This window comes from Hyperolius riggenbachi, chromosome 9 (genome assembly GCF_040937935.1).
Source record: "Hyperolius riggenbachi isolate aHypRig1 chromosome 9, aHypRig1.pri, whole genome shotgun sequence".
Classification (NCBI taxonomy): domain Eukaryota; kingdom Metazoa; phylum Chordata; class Amphibia; order Anura; family Hyperoliidae; genus Hyperolius; species Hyperolius riggenbachi.
Window position 1 is genome coordinate 265606496 of NC_090654.1, and position 20652 is coordinate 265627147.

General features: G+C 47.0%; 1 protein-coding gene across 2 annotated transcripts in view; it reads right to left on the bottom strand.

The window, feature by feature from the left end:
* The window catches only part of FLVCR2 (FLVCR choline and putative heme transporter 2), a 62828-nt gene extending 42451 nt beyond the window's left edge, over positions 1 to 20377 (bottom strand). The window contains exons 1-7 of one of the 2 annotated variants that reach the window (XM_068254507.1): positions 19910 to 20377; positions 17763 to 18326; positions 12199 to 12340; positions 8096 to 8236; positions 7078 to 7145; positions 6460 to 6563; positions 5126 to 5236 (exon numbers count right to left, since the gene is read on the bottom strand). In XM_068254507.1, the coding sequence (XP_068110608.1) occupies positions 5126 to 5236; positions 6460 to 6563; positions 7078 to 7145; positions 8096 to 8236; positions 12199 to 12340; positions 17763 to 18314 (1118 nt within the window). In that variant the 5' untranslated portion in view covers positions 18315 to 18326; positions 19910 to 20377. The remainder of the gene's footprint in view (positions 1 to 5125; positions 5237 to 6459; positions 6564 to 7077; positions 7146 to 8095; positions 8237 to 12198; positions 12341 to 17762; positions 18327 to 19909) is intronic. The other variant, XM_068254506.1, reaches the window with a different exon arrangement.
* Between the last annotated feature and the right edge of the window lie 275 nt (positions 20378 to 20652).

Here is a 20652-nt window from a genome sequence, read left to right on the forward strand (position 1 = left end):
CTGTGAGTTTAGGTGGACGGCCTTGTCTTGGTAGGTTTACAGTTGTGCCATACTCCTTCCATTTCTGAATGATCGCTTGAACAGTGCTCCGTGGGATGTTCAAGGCTTTGGAAATCTTTTTGTAGCCTAAGCCTGCTTTAAATTTCTCAATAACTTTATCCCTGATCTGTCTGGTGTGTTCTTTGGACTTCATGGTGTTGTTGCTCCCAAGATTCTCTTAGACAACCTCTGAGGCCATCACAGAGCAGCTGTATTTGTATTGACATTAGATTACACACAGGTGCACTCTATTTAATCAGTAGCACTCATCAGGCAATGTCTATGGGCAACTGACTGCACTCAGACCAAAGGGGGGGCTGAATAATTATGCACACCCCACTTTGCAGTTATTGATTTGTATGATTTTCGTTCCACTTCTCACATGTACACCACTTTGTCTGTCACGTTGAATTCCAATAAAATTGATTCATGTTTGTGGCAGTAATGTGACAAAATGTGGAAAACTTCAAGGGGGCCGAATACTTTTGCAAGCCACTGTATTTCACAGGTCATTTTGAGGCATTTGGTTTCTAGACTACTCCTCACGGTTTAGGACCCCTAAAATACCAGGGCAGTATAGGAACACCACATATGACCACATTATAGAAAGAAGACACCCCAAGGTATTCCGTTAGGAGTATGGCGAGTTCATAGAAGATTTTATTTTTTGTCACAAGTTAGCGGAAATTGATTTCTGGTTTTTGTTTTTTTCACAAAGTGTCATTTTCCACTAACTTGTGACAAAAAATAAAATCTTCTATGAACTCGTCATAGACCTAACGGAATACCTTGGGGTGTCTTCTTTCTAAAATGGGGTCACTTGTGGGGTTCCTATACTGCCCTGGCATTTTAGGGGCCCAAAACCGTGAGGAGTAGTCTGGAAACCAAATGCCTTAAAATGACTGTTCAGGGGTATAAGTATCTGCAAATTTTGATGACAGGTGGTCTATGAGGGGCTGAATTTTTTGGAACCGGTCATAAGCAGGGTGGCCTCTTAGATGACAGGTTGTATTGGCTCTGAATTACGTACAGGAAGTGCAGGATGTTCTCAAATCGTGACCTGGACATGGCAGCAGAGAACATGGGCATGGGATGTATTGGGTGCGTAGACCAATAAGACCGCAATACATTCTTTTTAACTAGACCCATGTTAAGGAGAAGGCCCCCCCAAAAAAATAATACGTTCGGAAACTTGGAGTGGTTTCCACCAAAAAAGGCTGGGCATGTTAGCTGCTTGGATTGGCGGTTGCGTATTGTGTGGCATAACTGTTGGTCTCAGCCACAAGTCAGAGACCAGCAGTGATCAGAAAAAATAAATTCTGTCACTGAGGTGGGGCGGGTGAGGGTTTGGCCATGTGATCAGAAGCCCACAGGGGGTAGATTAGGGCCTGATCTGATGGGTAGGTGTGGTAGGGGGTGACAGGAGGTGATTGATGGGTGTCTCAGGGTGTGATTAGAGGGGGGAATAGATGCAAGCAATGCACTGGGGAGGTGATCGGGGGGGGGGGGGGGATCTGAGGGCAATCTGAGGGTGTGGGTGGGTGGTTGGGTGCCCGCAAGGGTCAGATTAGGGTCTGAGCTGATGGGTAGCAGTAACAGGAGGTGACAGGGTGATTGATAGGTGATCAGGGTGTGATCAGAGGGGAGAATAGATGGAAGCAATGCACTGGTGAGGTGATCTTGGGGTTGGGGGGGGGGGGGTCTGAGGGCGATCTGAGGTTGTGGGCGGGTAATTGGGTGCCCACAAGGGGCAGATTAGGCTTTGATCTGATGGGTAGCAGTGACAGGTGGTGATTGATGTGTGATCAGTGGGTGATTAGAGGTAAGAACAGATGTAAACAATGCACTTGGGAGGTGATCTGAGTGGTCTGTGGGCGATAAAGTGCCCGCAAGGGGCAGGATAGGGTCTGATCTGATAAGTGGCAGTGACAGGTGGTGATAGGGGGTGGGCGATTACAGGGGAGGATAGATGTATACAGTACACAGGGGGGTGGGGGGGTCTGGGGAGGATCTGAGGGTGTGGGGAGGTGATCAGGAGCCCCCAGGGGCAGTTTTGGACCGAATCTAAAACATAGCATTGACAGATAGTGACAGGGAGTGATTGATGGGTGATTAGGGGGGTGATTGGGTGCAAACATATTATATAAGCATATTATACGCTTACTATGCGGCAGATCGGGGGTCAACAACCCGCCGGCGCTGCTAATTGGTGGGCGGATTGACGTCGCAGGTGGGCGGAGCCTAATGCCGGCGGATGCGCGCGATCCCCAGCTTTTCAGTGCCCAAGCAGCCGACGCCGATGGGCGTTAGGCGGTCCTGGGCATGCCACTTTGCTGACACCCATGGGTAGTGGGCGGTCGGCAAGTGGTTAAAGGGACTCGAGACAGACAGCCCAGTTGTGGTACTTACCCGGGGCTTCCTCACGCCCCATTAACACGTGTAAGTCCCACGCTGTCCTCCCGTGGTCTGCCGTTCAGCCGCAGTGAGCTCCGTTACGTGACTCAGTGACATCATCCAGGTCTACTGCGCATGCGCAGTAGACCCTGACTGGCATCGACTGAGCCCGGTGATGGAGATCCCCGCAGCTGAACTGAACGGCAGACCACGGGAGGAGGGTGTGAGACTTAGACGTGTTAATGAAGCGGGAGGAAGCCCTGGGCAAGTATCAGAACTGGGCTGTCTATCTCGAGTCCCTTTAATGTAATTCAGTAATCTGTGGTTTTATTTATGAAGTACTAGTGACCTTCGTCTGTTTAAAAACAGGCTAAGTCTGTCACTGCGCATGCGCCCGCCCCTTGGCCCATCATCCTTTGCCGTGCATCACTCCCCCTCAGTGTCTCGGCGTCCCTGCACATGCGCAGAGTGCAAAAGGGACACACACGGACATGGGACACAGACACTTCGGGATTATTATAGAGGATGTATTGTCAGGGAGGTTCTAACCAGACTGCCGGGGTTATCTGGAGACAGTCCAGCATCTGATGTCAGCTTTATGTTGTATTCTTCCTGGTTGGATTATTTTGACTTCTGAGAAGTCCTTGAGCCAGGAGTTGTGCGTCAGATCATGATTATGCCTGCTATAATGGACTTTGGATGCTCTGTTTAGTGTGAGGTTTACAGGAATGCCAGGTGGACAGTGTTTTAGCATGTTTTTATCTCTTGGACTACACATTTATGATTTTCTTGTACTCACAAGGATGATCTAATCCATAGTTTTAATATGATATTATTAAAAGTGCCGCTTTGACCTTTATTACTTTTCATGTATTTGTGCTCCTAGAAGCCTCTGTTCAACGGTGGGTGGACATTCCAGTCCTCTACAACCTTCCTCATTTCTAGAGCTTATGGTAGTGTGGAGCAACACTGGCCTTTTCCAGCTGACTCTATTCCAACTCAGTGCATAAAGGGAACATTCAGGCCAAGTATGGGCAGCTGCACAACTCCCAGAGGGCTCAGAGCTCAGCAAGGCCTTGTGCCACACCCAATCCGCAAACTGGGGCAGCACTTTACCCAACTTCCTGTTATCATGGGCAATGTTACATTATGTTCCTCAATCCTCACAGCTCCATGTTACCACAGAAGAGAGGATATAGGAGACAAAAGCAGGAGTTAAAGGGCTCATCAGTAAAAAGTTACTCATTAGTGGTTACAGGGCAGCACGGTGTTATAGTGGTTAACGCTCTTGCCTTGCAGCGCTGGGTCCCCAGTTCAAACCTCAGCCAGGTCAACATCTGCAAGGAGTTTGTACGTTCTCCCCATGTCTGGGTGGGTTTCCTCTGGGCACTCCGGTTTCCTCCCACATCCCAAAAACATACAGATAAGTTAATTGGCCTCCCCTTAAATTGGCCCTAGACTACGATACATACATAGACATATGACTATGGTAGGGATTAGATTGTGAGCTCCTCTGAGGGACAGTTAGTGACAAGACAATATACTCTGTACAGTGCTGCGGAAGATGTCAGCGCTATAATAATAATAATAATAATAATAATAATAATGGTTGGGTCATATTTTAGTTATTGATATACAGTGTAATGCGCCAACCAAACCCTTCAGCCAATACAAACATAGCCATAGACTTAAGCCTGGTCATCTTCCCTACTGGAGATGCAGCTGGTTTTCAGTCAATAGTTTAAGTCTTCATCAAGAGAATTTTTTTTTAATAAAATATCAACCTTTGCCTAAATGTCATACTAGGGATTTTTTTGAATAATTTTCTCTTGGTTCTCACTTGAGTCAAACACACACCAAGCAATGCAAATGATGTGCAGCTTAGAGATTGGAGCAAATCTAATTTGACAGGAAGTGGGTATGATTGGCCAAGTGCCATGCATAATTAAGGTAGCCATAAATCTAGCAATTCTGATTCAGCCAACAAAGCAATCGACTTTATTGGGTGATCGACTTCAGTACTGGATAATGATCGAAAGTCGATCGACTAGTGACACACAATATATTATGCGATTCACCTTCAATAATCAATCTGAACAATGTGGTGTCTCCATGCTCTGAATACAACAATTTAATACAATTCAATCATTTTATAGAATTGAATCAAGTGTGTTCCAGTATGCCCAATCAATGAAAGGTGGCCGATATGTCGAATCCACCAGCTTTGTCGATCGAGCGGGATGCCAGATATCCGTCAATCGCACAGGAATCGGTTACTGTTCACGTGTCAATCGATTTCTGAATTCAGAGCATGGAGACACCATCGGTCAGATCAATTCGTGAAGATGATTGACATAGGATATCGCTTGTAGTGTGTGGCCACTAGTTGATCGACTTTTGATCAACTATACTGAAGTCGATTGCATAAAGTCAATCACTTTGACAATTGAATCAAAATCGCTAGTTGTAAGACTACCTCTAGTGTGTCACTTGCTATCTTGTGACACCCATCCCTACTTTTCTCATTTCCTCTCTGGTTTGCGCCTTCTTCTGAGATTGTGTTCCGGAAAGTCCTGTCCTTGTCTTTTTAGTTTAAAAAAAAAAAAATAAAAAAAAAATGTATAAATAAAAAGTGAAAATTAGAGAATCTTACTATATGTCACAACCTCTACAGTGTCCTCCCCATACTCACCCTAAACAACCAGCTGTAATAAACACGGCCCAGAGGCGACCAAGGTTCAGTGTAAACGTAAACACCACCATCCCCACAAGTGACATCACATAGACAGCCAGGGTGGTCTGCCTGAGGGAGGAATAGAATGGTGAGACAGAGCGCAGGCATGGATATGATGGGGGGGGGGGGGGGGGGGAAGAAGGAAAGCCCTCCTAACCAACACCATACACTGCAGACACCCATCCCACCCCCAAAACCCTACAGAGTGCCTATAGACTGAGGGCTCACAACCTGGGAATCAAGTCTGGGAGACGCAGACGGACATACAAACCCAGGGAGGATAGACTATGCCAACACTGTGACTAGAGGACCCTCACTTCCTCCTGCACTGCCCCAAATATACTGCAGCCAGGGAAACCTGCTAAGAAATTGCTGGAACTTACTCCAGATTTTCACTGAGAGGATGAGAGAGAGATCTCTACTGGGAGAGGAAGAACCCAGCATGACAATCGCTGCACACTACATACCGAGAGACGGAATTCACAGGGACAATCATTGCACTCTATGTAACAGCATGCCACAGGCTGAGAGAAGGAATTCACAGTGACAATTGGTGCACATTATGCCACAGCATGCCAGACTGAAAAAATGAGTGCTAGATGAGGAAAACTAACAACGCACACCACACAGCCCTACCACCCCCTGTTTAATCCTAAGATTTGTGATGGGCCGGAAAAACGACACATCAGATCAACTGACATGTTCCTTCGTTATAAAGAATTTTCATGAATGTTGAAAATAAAATCTAATTTATAAATCTCGTAAAAATGTCTAATGGCCCATACTCACGAGGGACTTTTGTCGCCTCAACACGCGGCGCGCGCGTGTTGCGGCGACAGGTCGCCCGTGAGTATGGGCCGTCGCACGCCCGCGCGCCCCCGAACTGTCGCCCGTCGCTATGTCGCCATGCGATTGAAACTTTCAATCGCATGGCGACAGTCGCCGCTGCCCCCCCGCCGCAACTGTCGCTAGTCCGCGTGAGTACGCGGACTAGCGACAGCAACCTCCATTGAGGTTCACAGACCTTCCGGCGGGGGGAGGAGGAACGTCAGCGACAGCTTCCGCCTTGCCGCTGGTCCCTCTTCCGCATGTGTACGCGGAGGGACCTGGCGAGAAGCGGTCGCCGGCCTGTCGCCCACACGCTCACGTGTGCTGGCGACAGGCGAGTTTTGCAGCCCGTGAGTACGGGCCTTAAGTGTATGGTGACCATCATACAGACAGACAAGGGGGGGGGAGGAATAGAAGACAAGCTGATGGAAGGTCAGTATACTGAGCTGTACAGAGTCTCTCACTTGTAAGTCTTTGATCTGTCCAGCCAGAATCCAGTGATCAGTGCTCCGCACATCCCGGCAATTGTGATCGTCAGACCGATACGGCCGGCATTCACCTCTTCACCCTACACAAAAGCAGAGGCATGAGAACACAACTGTATCAACACAAGAAACAAAAACTCCACTGAGACACTGTACGCTGACAAAAAACACCCACACAGTACACCCCACACAGACCAATAAAACACAGTTCAAAAAAAAAAAAAAAAAAAAAAAAAAAAAACCTTCGCGACACACATATACAACACACAGTACAGCCCCCCCCCCAGCCACACACCAAAAATACACAGTACACCCTGCCACACACACACACACACACACAGTACCCCCACCACACACGTTGCATCCTATTCCTCCCACATTCCACTCACACTCTGCACAACACATACACACCTCATTGAACACCCTCACCAGCTACACGTTGCATCCTATACCTCCACGGTACACTGACCACAACCCTTCCCGGCCACACACTGAACACCCTCACATGATGCACCCTCACCCACTACACTCTGAAACATACACACACACACACACCTCTTGTGAACATGCAGCGCTATACACTCTACAGGTAGTTACCGGGTAATGTTCTATCACCATGCGGTTCAGTAAGGTAGACAAGGAGTAGAATGCCCCAGTGTTCAAGCCTGAAATGGTAAAAATATAAGTACCATAAGTAGGATGACAAGACAATGCAGAGCAGACTAATACCTCCCACAGAGTTATATAGCTGCTGAACCACCGTGTTGTGAATTACATTTTGAATGCCACCATATATCTATTTTTCTCATTACAGTATACATTGTTACTGATTCACCACTGCACCATATTTGATTGGTTATTTAGACTAATACAGGTGCAGTGTGTGCATTACTGGATCAATCTTATTATGCAGTATAGAAGAGACCCATTGAGATTGTTATATACTACATATATCTAAGGGGAAGGAAGGAAAGACGGCTCTCCGTGGACTAGGTAATCTCAAGGAAATATAACGGATTATCCAATTTTACCCCTGGCCACATAAAGTATCGCCAGCACCCAAATTATGGGGATTATGTACTGATTTCCACCTGCACATCCTGAATCAAAATGCAGTGCACAGCACAACACAGTCCTCCCTATATATCCTCCAGCACAGTTCTCTCTCCGTGTACAACTGTACATTGCCCAGCACAAACCTCTCCCCCATCCCCTGTACATCCACCAGCACAGTCTTCTCCCCCTGTACATCCTCCAGCACAGTACCACCCCCCAATACATCCTCCAGCACACTCCTCTTCCCCCCAGCAGATCCTCCAGCACAGTCCTACACCCCCCCCCCCCATACATCCTCCAGCACAATCCTCCCCCATCTCCCCCCCCCCCCCCCAGTACCTCCTGCAGCACAGTCCTCTCCCTCCCGGATATCTGCAGCACATTGTGGCTCCTCCCCCCACCCCACATAGTCAGCAGCTAGATTGTGACATTCAGGACTGAGGAGCGATGGCAGAAGAGTCACGTCAGCATATGTATGATCACAATTTACAGAAGCAGACCACATCTGTCAGCAGTGACATTCCTGAGGTCATGTGACAAAATGGATATCTGCACTTACCATATGAAACCACCAGCAGTATGAAGTTTCGATTCCTCAGCAGATGCACTATGGCCCGTTTATAGGAGTATTGGCTGTCTGGAGCAGAGAGCAATGCGGCCTGCGCCATGCTGGGTGGGTGCGGGGGAGCCTCCTGGAAAACTAAACAAAAGATGCAGCTGTGACTCCGTACCATTCTATGTACACAGCTACCTCCACACACCCCTCCACCTTTCTAGGTACACAGCAGCCAATTACAGGGGATGGATGAAAATGATGGAAACACCCGCCAAAATATTTACCTGAGTTTACGTTTTCTAGAGTGCGCTGCCTGTTGCGTAATGCATCTGCATATAAAAAGCTTGTTTACACTTTGCAAGACAACAATCTGTGCAGTTGTGAGTAAAGAACATCAATTTGGCCACAATGTAACATAATTCCATCCCCATGTTGGGGATTTCACGATGTGTGCTTCTGTAACCAAGGTAGCGGGAGTGTTTAGTGCATCACAAAACACAGTATCCAAGATTCTGACTGCATATTGTAAGACTGGAAAAACCTCATCTGACAAACACCAGGGTGGATGGAAATGTAAGCTTAGTGACAGAGACATGTGAACATTGCATAGGGATAGGATTGGTGTGTGTGTGTGTGTGTGGGGGGGGGGGGGGGGTTATAGCAAAAGTGACTGATGAGCTGAATTCCATTCTCACACCATCCGCCTCTTCATTCAGTCGACTCCAACTCTACATGACCAGATAACTTCTGCGTGCTTCATTCATGATATCCATCTAAGCCTCTGTCATCCTCTTATTCTTTTGCCTTAAATTTTTCCAAGCATCAAGGATTTGACAAAAGAATCCAGTCTTCTCATTATGTGACCAAAGTATTTGAGTTTCATAATAGCATTACCAGAGCTTCTGAAAAGCTGCAATATGTCTGCAGCACTTGCACACTCTTTTTTTAATATTGTTCAAGGGCTCAAAACACACCTACTACAGTTCAAGAAAAGAAAGCCCATAAGGATGGCACCACTCAAATATAATAATATAACATTTATTCAAAAATGTGACTAATACAAAACATATTTGACATATTTGAGTTTCAAAAATTAAAAACAATTAAAACCGACCATATGGTCGTAATGGTGCTGGCCTCCCCAAAAAAGACCTGCGTCGCCTGCAATTAGTGCAGAATGCTGCTGCCAGATTGCTAACAAACCAGCCTCGCCACTGTCACATTACACCGATCCTTCGCTCACTGCACTGGCTACCAGTAGAATTAAGAATACTCTTCAAGATTGGACTGCTGACATTCAAATCCCTGCACAATCTGGGCCCTGGATACATGAAGGACTTGCTGAAGCTGCACCACACCTCTCACAACCTCAGATCAGCAAGTTCTATAAACTTGGTCACTCCCAGAGTGCACCTCAAAAAATCTGGAGACAGAGCCTTCTGTCATGCTGCCCCTACTCTTTGGAACTCCCTACCACACCCAGTAAAGACAGCACCATCCCTGGAGCTATTCAAATCCAGACTGAAAAGCCACCTGTTTAGCCTGGCATTTCCAGATTTATAAAATTCTTCCTCTGTACCACGATGGTCGGAGCCATGCTTATGTGCTTTGAGTCCCACGGGAGAAAAGCGCTTTACAAATGTTATTTGTTGTTGTTGTTGTTGTAACAGCTACATACAATCATGTCCGAATAAGTGATCAAAGAAACCACCATATAATGATCACAATATACGGTATGCCTAAATAACCACCTCAGTGTGCATTTATTTAGAGCACACTCAAGGTTGAACCCGGGTTCAGCAAGATATAGATATATATATATATATACACACACACACACACACACACATTATTTATACATATACACACACACACACTATTTATACATACACACATATTATTTATACATACATATATATATACACACACACACACACACATATATTATTTACATATACACACACACACACACACACACACACTATTTATACATACACACATATTATTTATACATACATATATACACACACACACACACACACACACACACATATATTATTTATACATATATATACACACACACACACACACACACACTATTTATACATACACACATATTATTTATACATACATACACACACACACACACACAATTATTTATACAAACATACATACACACACACACACACACACACACACAATTATTTATACATACACACACACACACACACATTATTTATACATACACACATTATTTATACATACATACACACATATTATTTATACATACATACACACATATTATTTATACATACACACATATTATTTATACATTACATACATACATACATATACACACACACACACACAATTATTTATACATACATACATACATACATACATACACACACACACACACACACAATTATTTATACACACACACACACACACACACACACACACACACACTATTTATATATACATACATACACACACACACACACACAGTGAAAAATGTTGTGCAAAGATACAAAACCAATCAATATATATATTATATACTGTTCAAACCAGCAAGGAGCTGCTATAATAAACACCCTGGGAGCAGCCTATAAATAAAGTGCATAGAGATGAAGAGTGCAAAAAAGAGGGATACTTAGCCCGGGAAGACCAAGGAGGCTGGAGCCCTTCTAGTGAACACTTTGGCCTTATTTCTGTAAGTATTGACTGGTTGGTTAGCTCTTCTGGCAGCTCGGACTGTCCAGGGAGCCCACTGACGCAGTTGTGTCCGCTTTTTAATCAATGTTACAGATGCAGAAAAGGGGACAGAAGCGGATCCACCTGCATTAGTGGGCCCAGGCCCTAAAGTGAACCAGAGACAGGAAAAATTTGTATACATACCTTGGGCTTCCTCCAGCCCCATAAGCTCTGATTGCTCCCACGCTGCCGTCCTCTGCTGCCCGAAGCTACAAGAACCAGGTCCCCGCACTTCCGTCAGCTGGAGCCAGTCTAGCATAAGAGAAGAGCGCTGTTTGCGTTTCTCTCACTCCACTGCTTCTCCTGTGTAGGCTGGCTCCGATGACGTCCGTGATGGGACTCGGCTCTCGTAGCTGCGGGTAGCGGAGGACGGTGGCGTGGGAGCAATCGGAGCTTATGGGGCTGTAGGAAGGCCAAGGTATGTCTCTGGTTTCTTCTAAGTATCTTGACCAAACTTGCCATAGCTTTCCCTTCCAAGTATCAAGAGCCTCAAGGTTGCAGCCATCATCTGCAGAGATCTTCCATCCCAGGAAGATGAAATCTGTCACAGCTTCTATTTTCTCTCCATCTATTTGCACACACCCTATCAGCACCCAAACAGTACAACGTGAACCCCACAAGCAAGGCTTAGTCAGGAGCCGCCATTGCAAAACCACGCATCAGTAATTTAAATGCTGCTATGCGGAGACAGTGGTGCCAAAGTTCTCAAACCTGGACCATAAAGCAATGGAAAAGGGTCATTTAATCAGATGAGTCGAGCGTTACACGGTTTTTGACTTCTGGGGAATGCCATTCCAAGCTTACCATCCAGATGGTTGGCTTCCAAGAGTGAAATATGGCAGTATTTTGCCAGATCCATCATTACCCTTAAAGGTCACATCACTGGTAACGACTACGTAACCATTGTGAGTGACCAGGTTCATCCCATGGTGCAAAGCTTCTTCCCCAATGGTGATGCTGTTCATGAAGAGAACAAAACCCGTCTTTACAGCTTTCATCAGCCAGGACTGGTTTTCTGAGAACCAAGATGAAGCTTCATATCTGCCGTGGCCTTTGCAATCATCTGATCTCAATAATACTGAGCCATTGTGGTCAGTGTTGGAGACAAATGTTCAAACACGCTCTCCACCTCCATCACTAATAAACCTGCCAATGTTTTGCAGAAAGAATGGTAATAGAATCCCCAGAAACTATCCAGGACCTCGATCCATTCCAAGAAGACTGCAAGCAGTTCTGACTACAAAAAGGTGGTGCTAAGCCCCGTTAGATTAGTCAAGGCTTCGTCTTTTGCCAGGTGTTCCCATATTTTTGTCCATCAACCCGTGTGTTAGCCAACATCTGGAGATACTCACTGAAGATTACCAGGATGAAAAGGAGGCTGGCAACAGCAGCTGTACCATAAAACATGATGCTGATGTTCTGGGAAAGCTCCTCCTTATCTGCAATGTTGGGGACCAGAACAGGTGGCAGGAGGAACCCGACTGCTACTCCAAGCTGAGAAGAGAGATGGTAGGTTACTGAGAAGTACGACAGTTGAGGAACTCTGAGGGAAACACGGGAGGTTAAATCCACACTTTCGGTACTCCACCTGTATATTTTTATGCCATTTTCTTTATAAAAAGGAAACCTGAGGTGAGAGTGATATGGAGGCTGACATGTTTATTTCCTTTTAAATAATGCACATTGCCTACCTGCCCTGCTGACCCTCTGCCTCTAATACTTTTAGCCATAGACCCAGAACAAGAATGTAGATCAGATGCCTATGACAAATCTAGCAAGATTAGTTGCATGCTAGTTTTAGGTGTGCGATTTAGACCCTACTTACCAGAAAGATCAGCAGGCCTGCCAGGCAACTGGTATTGTTTAAAAGGAAAAATGAATAAATAAATATGGCAGCCTCCATAGGTCTTACATCTCAGGTTCCTTTTAATGCATACATATCACAGCTACAAAAGCGATGTTTTATGCATTAATAAAGCAAACTACATGGAAAAAAATCCAGGTGTAGTCCCGGATCTGATTTATCTGAATGTTACACTTGGGTCTGGGTTTCTGGTAAGACTCTCCGGTATATTAATCCAGGGTGGTAGAGTGACGATTTAATGTTTGCATTGGAAACATGGAGGCTGCCAATCAGTGGCCATTGTACAATAAACATGTCTGATTGGCTCATGCCTGGAGTAAGTGGTGTCAACTGGCCACACATGAATGCCATTTGCTGCAGAGGTATAAACAAGACAAAACAATCACATAGAAAAAAAATCAATTGTAAAGTTTGAGGGTATGGTATGTCCAAATGTCTAACCACAAACAAGAAAAAGAAGAGAAAATAAAGCCACAAGTGGGAGAATGCCTCTTTAAAGAGAATGGAAAAAGAAACTAATTTGTTTAGGCACTTATCCCCCCCCCCCCATATATAGACACATATAGATCCCCCACAACACAACCCACAGAGCACCCCCAGTAAAACCAAAACCCCCCTGATCATGGCCTAAAGGTCCCCAGACAGCAACCACCACCCACATGCACTAATTGCTTATCCTCACTCCTCTGGGTGTCCCCAGTGGGTGCGCAGGTAAAATGATTGCACTAAAGTTCAGACTTGAAACCAGATAAACTTGAAAAAGAGTGAAGCAAACTTGATATCAAACTTATGGGTCACTCAAGTCACTGCTGTGTGAAGATTCCAAATCCATCTACATAAATCCTGTCAAACTTGAGACCATGCCATTTTCCAAACAGGATATCTTAATTTGTTTACATTCATAAAGTTCCTAAACTCCAGGTAGCGGCCCAATCGCAGCCAGGCATCCACGAGTTAACATCTTTCAGGCAAAGAAAGAAAAAAAAGGAACACGACAGTTATTTGTGTGCTAGGCACTGTGCATACACATGTCTATCTCATCATGTCACATGTCACTTCAGTTATCCTTTAAAGAGAGTCTGAAGCCTCCTAAAATACCTGTTTTTACAGTCCTCTTCAGTATAAACGCTCAATTAATACCCCCGAAATCCGCGGGGCAAATTTCAGGGCTCCTTCCTGGAAGAGGCAGAGCGTCTACTTGCGTCAATCTGCACGGATCTCCGCCTCCTCCCGTCCGAGATCGACGTGAATAGAGGCAGAGCTACAGCGCAAAGCACTGCCTCCCCCGGGCAGCAAAATTTTTCCCCGGGGTTTCTGGGGTATTAATTGAGCATTCAGCCATGGAGATGCGATGTTTTAGCTATGGCATTAATGCTAAAGAGGACGGTTGTAAGGATCCGCTCGGCTGCCTGTGCGGGCAGGCAGTTTTTTGACCACTGTTCAGGTCTGCATTCTGCAGGTCTCTGGAAGAGAGACCTTTTGTCAGTTTTGCAGCTTGCTGCTGAGGAATTTGCATACGTTTGTCATGCAGATTGCCTAGTCACATCCTTTGTAGGCTTGCTCTATATATACACCATGTGATATCACAGACCTGGGCTGGTCATAAGAGTTAGTTCCTGTGTAACACTCGCCTGGAGTGTCAGCCTTGCTCTTTGTTTGAAGATTAGCCTAGAGTAATTCCTGGAACTGCACTAGGCAGATTCCCTAGTGCAGTTAGGATTGCATATCTGTTTTGTTTGTCTGTTGCGATTGTCCTGTCCCCGCGGTGGTCGACAGGAAGTCGTTCTGATCTTTGTTTTTGGAGTATAGCTGGAGCAGCAGTTGCTACCAGCTATCTCATCTGTTCTGTATTGCCAGGATTGCACTCTCCTTGCGCTAGTGCTGTGGATCCGTCTGATCTCCATCTCTCTTGCTGTACTTGGATCGCACTAGCCTTTTGCGCTAGTGCTGTGGATCCTTCTGCTCTGTCTTCCTGGATCACACTAGCCTCTTGCGCTAGTGCTGTGGATCCTTCCTAGCTTATTCCTGTTTTCCGTTTGTCTGTCTTGTCTGATACGAACGCTTGCTGTAGGCTCGGTGAGGTAACCATTAAGCAAGCGCTCGCGTCCTCTGTTTCATGTTTGTCTGTCGGTGGTTAGTTAGGCGAGCTTGTCTCTGTTGTGCTTAACACGCGGAGACCGCGCATAAACGCGTGCACTGTTGCGAATGAGTGCGGTGTTCGCGTTTAGCTAGCGTTTGTTATTTTCCTTATCTCCTTATTGTATGATTTGCTGTGCCTTTGCTACTCTCGTGCTCTGCCTTGCTGTAGCCTTGTGTCACCTCTGGCAATCGCCTCTCTCGCGATTGCGTTCCTACTTCATATCTGCTGTTGTGTATACACCGTCGCGGGTTGGTGACTAGTTTGGTGCACACACATACAATCTGTCCCTGTGCTCATTCTCTTACGCAAGCACTTCTCTTGCGATTGCGTTCTCACTTGGTTTCTTCTGTTGTGTGTCCACCGTCGCAGGTTGGCGGCTAGATTGGTGGACATCCATACATTCCTCATCTGTGCTTATTCGGTCTTGTGTCGCTGTTAGCAATCGCCATCTCTGGCGATTGCCTTCTCACTTTGTCTTCATGGTTGTGTGTTCATCGTCGCAGGGTGGCGACTAGTTTGGTGGACACACATACCCTCTGTCGCTTTGATCTCTCTCTTTCAGGGCTATCTTGCCCTGCGTTTCTTCCCTTCGTGCAATTCCTGTCTGGAGTGTGTGGCAGGGCAGAGGAGCTGTTCCTCTGCACTCCACAGCTCCCATCTGTCGACAGGAAATTCCCTCTACAGGTGCATTGCACCTTTTGCTGGGTTCCCGCAAATTACACGCTTGTGGAGGATTTCCGCAGTGTCAGCGCACGTCTTGTGCGCTGATCACGGAGAGAATTCCACAATCGTTACAACGGTCAAGTAAAAACAGGTATTTTTGGAGGCTTCAGACTCTTTAACCAGTACACTATTCAGTCACTTATTGCGCTGATACTGGATACAATAAGGACAATACAGAAGTGACACAAACCGGTATAAAACTTCACACACAAGGTTTGCCTTCCACAACACAGAGCTGGCCTCGGAGTCTCTTAGACTGACGCAGATTAATTACTGACCCAAACCCCATGTCAGATGAACCCACGTGACATCATAGGACCTCCCCCGACAACTAGACTGAGGTGCTGATAGAAGCGCAGCATCCTGTGACTGGGATTAGTGATGTCACAACGCCTAATCCCACCAACCCGCCTAATCCTCTCACCATCATGAGTTAGCGCTGTGCTTGCTGACTATGCAGTCTCATCTAAAGGGTTCATACCTGCTCCCCCTGCCCCCAGTGCTACAAGACAGCTCCCCATTATCTGTGCATCAGGGCCGGATTCACCATAAGGCACATGCCTACAGGCGTCTGATGATGGAAAGGTGGCTCGCTCCCCTCGTGCCTTCCTCCCTCTTTCCCCATGCAGAGGCCCGAGCAGAGCGTTAATGAGAGGTTACTGATCAAGCGCTCAGCATTCCACTGATGAGATCTCCCTTCAGTCGGGGCACCACTAGCTACTTAACCCATTCGCGTTCCGTCGTTTTCACTTGAGAAATGTTCACCTCCCATTCATTAGCCTATAACTTTATCACTACTTATCACAATGAACTGATCTATATCTTGTTTTTTCCACCACCAATTAGACTTTCTTTGGGGGGTACATTTTGCTAAGAGCCACTTTACTGTAAATGCATTTTAACAGGAAGAATAAGAAAAAAACCATTATTTCTCAGTTTTCAGCCATTATAGTTTTAAAATAATACATGCCTCCATAATTAAAACTCACGTATTGTATTTGCCCATATGTCCCGGTTATTACACCGTTAAAATTATGTCCCTATCACAATGCATGGCGACAATATTTTATTTGGAAAAAAAGGTGCATTTTTTCCGTTTTGCGTCTATCACCATTTACAAGTTTAAAAAAAAAATAGAAATATTTCATCTTTACATTGATATTTAAAAAGTTTAGACCCTTAGGTAAATATTTACATGTTTTTTTATATTAAACATTTTATTTGGGTAGTTTTGGGAGGGTGGGATGTAGCAATAGATTTATAATGTAAATGTGTGTTTGAGTTTTATTTTTTTTACTTTTAGTTGTAGTTTTACTTTTTGGCCACAAGATGGCGGCCATGAGTTTGTTTACATGACGTCACTCTAAGCGTAATACACGCTTAGAGAGGCGCATGGGGGACGCTACAGCCAGAAAAAGCGCAGCTTCCGAGAGAAGCTGTCGCTCTTTCAGCGGGGGGAGAGGAATCAGTGATCGGGCACCATAGCCCGATTCACTGATTGCCTGGCTAACGAACCGCGGCCGGGAGCGTGCGATCGGCCGCGGGAGCGCGCGCATGGTTCCTGGACGTAGTTTCTACGTCCAGGAACTAAAATAGGTTAATACTGAGTGTACGTCTGGCTACCTAATGCTGAGGGACTCCTGTAGCTACCTATGATGAGCAAGGGAAGTAAGAAGTGACAGCTGGGACAGCCAGCAGATTTGCGGTGTGGTGCGATTCGGAGGGTATTTGTAGGCTCATGGAGGGCGAAGTCTAAGGTGCCAGGACATCTGGGCCTAAAGGCTCCTCTTATGTAAATCCGGACCTGCTGTGCAAAAAAAAAAAAACTGCCCCCCCCTGCGCAAGGTACAAAATGGAGCAAAGTGGCCTGTGCACGCAGATAGACACCCAGCATAACAAATTAGAACTCTTTCCTAAAGAAAACGTGCAGAGATTAAATCATACACAACCATTAAATAAAGCAGCTTACTTACAACAGAGAGGAACAGAGGAAACAAGGAAAAAAAAAAAAAAAAGACCACCACATTTCAAAGACAGTGACATCTTTTGGTTGTTTTACTATACTGCAGTTTAGGTAATCTTATTGATACTTACAACACAAAGCCCCAGGGTATGAAATTGCTTCGACGCCACCCTCCTCCCCTGGGGTACAAAGCTGCGCCAAACCCCCCACCCCCCGGGATAAGTACCTGATTGCCGAAGACCCCGATGGAGCAGGCGGTGGAGACCTCGGAGGAGCTGAACCACACAGAAGCAATACGAGATGGCATTCCCAGGATAAAGACTTGTGCCAAGGCACACACCAACTGTCCAAACAGTGTCACGCCAAACAGGTCCGGCCGGGCGCTGCCGGTCTTTATCCAGGCACCTAGACAGTTCAGGCCGGAGCCAATGATGGCAATGATGCGGAGGCCCCGGATGTCCAACAGCCATGCCACAGGGAAGATGAGTGGGATGTATGCCAGCATGTATGACATAGACAGCCAATCAATGGCCAGACTGCTGACGCCATAATATTGAATGAAGATGTTACTGATAATTCCATACTGCAGCCACTGGAAGGAGTTACAGAGAGAGTATGAACTAAACAGTGTCACCATCAACCAGCGTCGGGCATAAAGCTTGGTCACCAGGTCCGCCCCCGCTTTGATGGGCCCATCCCCATTACCAACCAGGTTCTGAGACCCCAATTCATCCACAGAAGCCTGAAACTCTCCAGTCAATGCACCATCTTTCACCATGGCAACAAATTCCTGCAATATAAGAGAAAAAAGACCTGAACTCCCATACAGGAAGCAGAGGAGAAAAAAAACAGGAAACTAAAACTCGATACAGAAGAGAGAAACAGGAAGCAGACATTCTACACAGGAAGCAGAGGAGAGAAACAGGAAACTAAAACTTCATACAGGAAAACAAAGAGAGAAACAGGAAGCAGACATTCCATACAGGAGGCAGATTAGAGAGACAGGAAGCTGACATTTCAGAGGAGAGAGAAAGGACATTTCATAAGCAGGGGGGGGGGGGGGAAGAGGGGAGAAAGGGGGTCACTCCATATAGGGGGGGCAGAGGAGAGAGGGGGTCACTCCATACAAGGGGGCAGAGGAGAGGTGACACTTCGTACAGGGGAGCACAGCAGATGAGAGAGGGGAACACTCCGTACAGAGGGGGCAGAGGAGAGAGGGGGCAGCAGGGGAGAGGGGAGGCAGAGGAGAGACGGGGGTCACTCCGCTACAGAGGAGGGGCAGAGGAGAGACAGGGGTCACTCCGATACAGAGGAGGGGCAGAGGAGAGACGGGGGTCACTCCGATACAGAGGAGGGGCAGAGGAGAGACGGGGGTCACTCCGATACAGAGGAGGGGCAGAGGAGAGACGGGGGTCACTCCGATACAGAGGAGGGGCAGAGGAGAGACGGGGGTCACTCCGATACAGAGGAGGGGCAGAGGAGAGACGGGGGTCACTCCGATACAGAGGAGGGGCAGAGGAGAGACGGGGGTCACTCCGATACAGAGGAGGGGCAGAGGAGAGACGGGGGTCACTCCGATACAGAGGAGGGGCAGAGGAGAGACGGGGGTCACTCCGATACAGAGGAGGGGCAGAGGAGAGACGGGGGTCACTCCGATACAGAGGAGGGGCAGAGGAGAGACGGGGGTCACTCCGATACAGAGGAGGGGCAGAGGAGAGACGGGGGTCACTCCGATACAGAGGAGGGGCAGAGGAGAGACGGGGGTCACTCCATACAGAGGAGGGGCAGAGGAGAGAGGGGGTCACTCCATACAGAGAGGGGCAGAGGAGAGAGGGGTTCACTCCATACAGAGAGGGGCAGAGGAGAGAGGGGTTCACTCCATACAGAGAGGGGCAGAGGAGAGAGGGGTTCACTCCATACAGAGAGGGGCAGAGGAGAGAGGGGTTCACTCCATACAGAGAGAGGCAGAGGAGAGAGGGGTTCACTCCATACAGAGAGAGGCAGAGGAGGTCACTCCATACAGAGAGGGGCAGAGGAGAGAGGGGTTCACTCCATACAGAGAGAGGCAGAGGAGGTCACTCCATACAGAGAGGGGCAGAGGAGAGAGGGGGTCACTCCATAGAGAGAGGCAGAGGAGAGAGGGGGGTCACTCCATACCGAGAGGGGCAGAGGAGAGAGGGGGTCACTCCATACCGAGAGGGGCAGAGGAGAGAGGGGGTCACTTCATACAGAGGGCAGAGCAGAGGGGGGTCACTTCATACAGAGGGCAGAGCAGAGGGAGGAGGATACTATAGGAGAAACAGGAAAGACAGTCAGCAACTAACTGGATTGTCTTGTGAGATATTCTACTCAACAGATGAGACATCTACTAACCTTTTCTGGTTCCGCATCCAACACCAGCTGTAAAGACGGACAGAAGAGCTGACAGTCTGACTCCTCACCCGCAATCCATGCTAGCTCTGACTGCACATCTTTCTGTGCACAGGGGAGGCTCTAACCCCAACAATAACCGTCTCCCCCAAACTAACTGCCTTTACCCTCCGACTGTCTCCCCTTCCTCAGTGACTGTCTCCCCTTCCTCAGTGTCCCCCTTCTCAGTGACTGTCTCCCCCTCCGCAGTGATTGTCTCCCCGGCACATGCTGAACTCTACAGACTTCTCTCCAACTTCCTCTTTCTACAGCTCACTCCCCGGCTGTCTCTTCGAATGTCGCCTGTCTGTCTCTCCCTCTCCCCGGCACTCTCAGTCTTCAGCACGGCTATCACACCGCAGACAGCTTTCAGAAGTTGGAGAAAGTTGAACTCCGCCTCTGATTGGCCGCCTCTGTAGTCCGGTTTTATTATATAGTCCAGCGCCACGTGGTCCCTCCCCGCTGCCCCGCCCAACTGCTCTTGGCCAATGTATCTATTATTTATTTATTTATTTATTTAGCGCCGACATATTACACAGCGCTGTACAGAGTATATTGTCTTGTCACTTTAAATGTCCCTCAGAGGGGCTCACAATCTAGTCCCTAGTCAATCACAGAAACACCCCTCCCCTATTATTAGTACATATAGTATAATTCTTTATCCTGTGCTGTGCCTCCATATTTATTACATTAGATCACATCATATA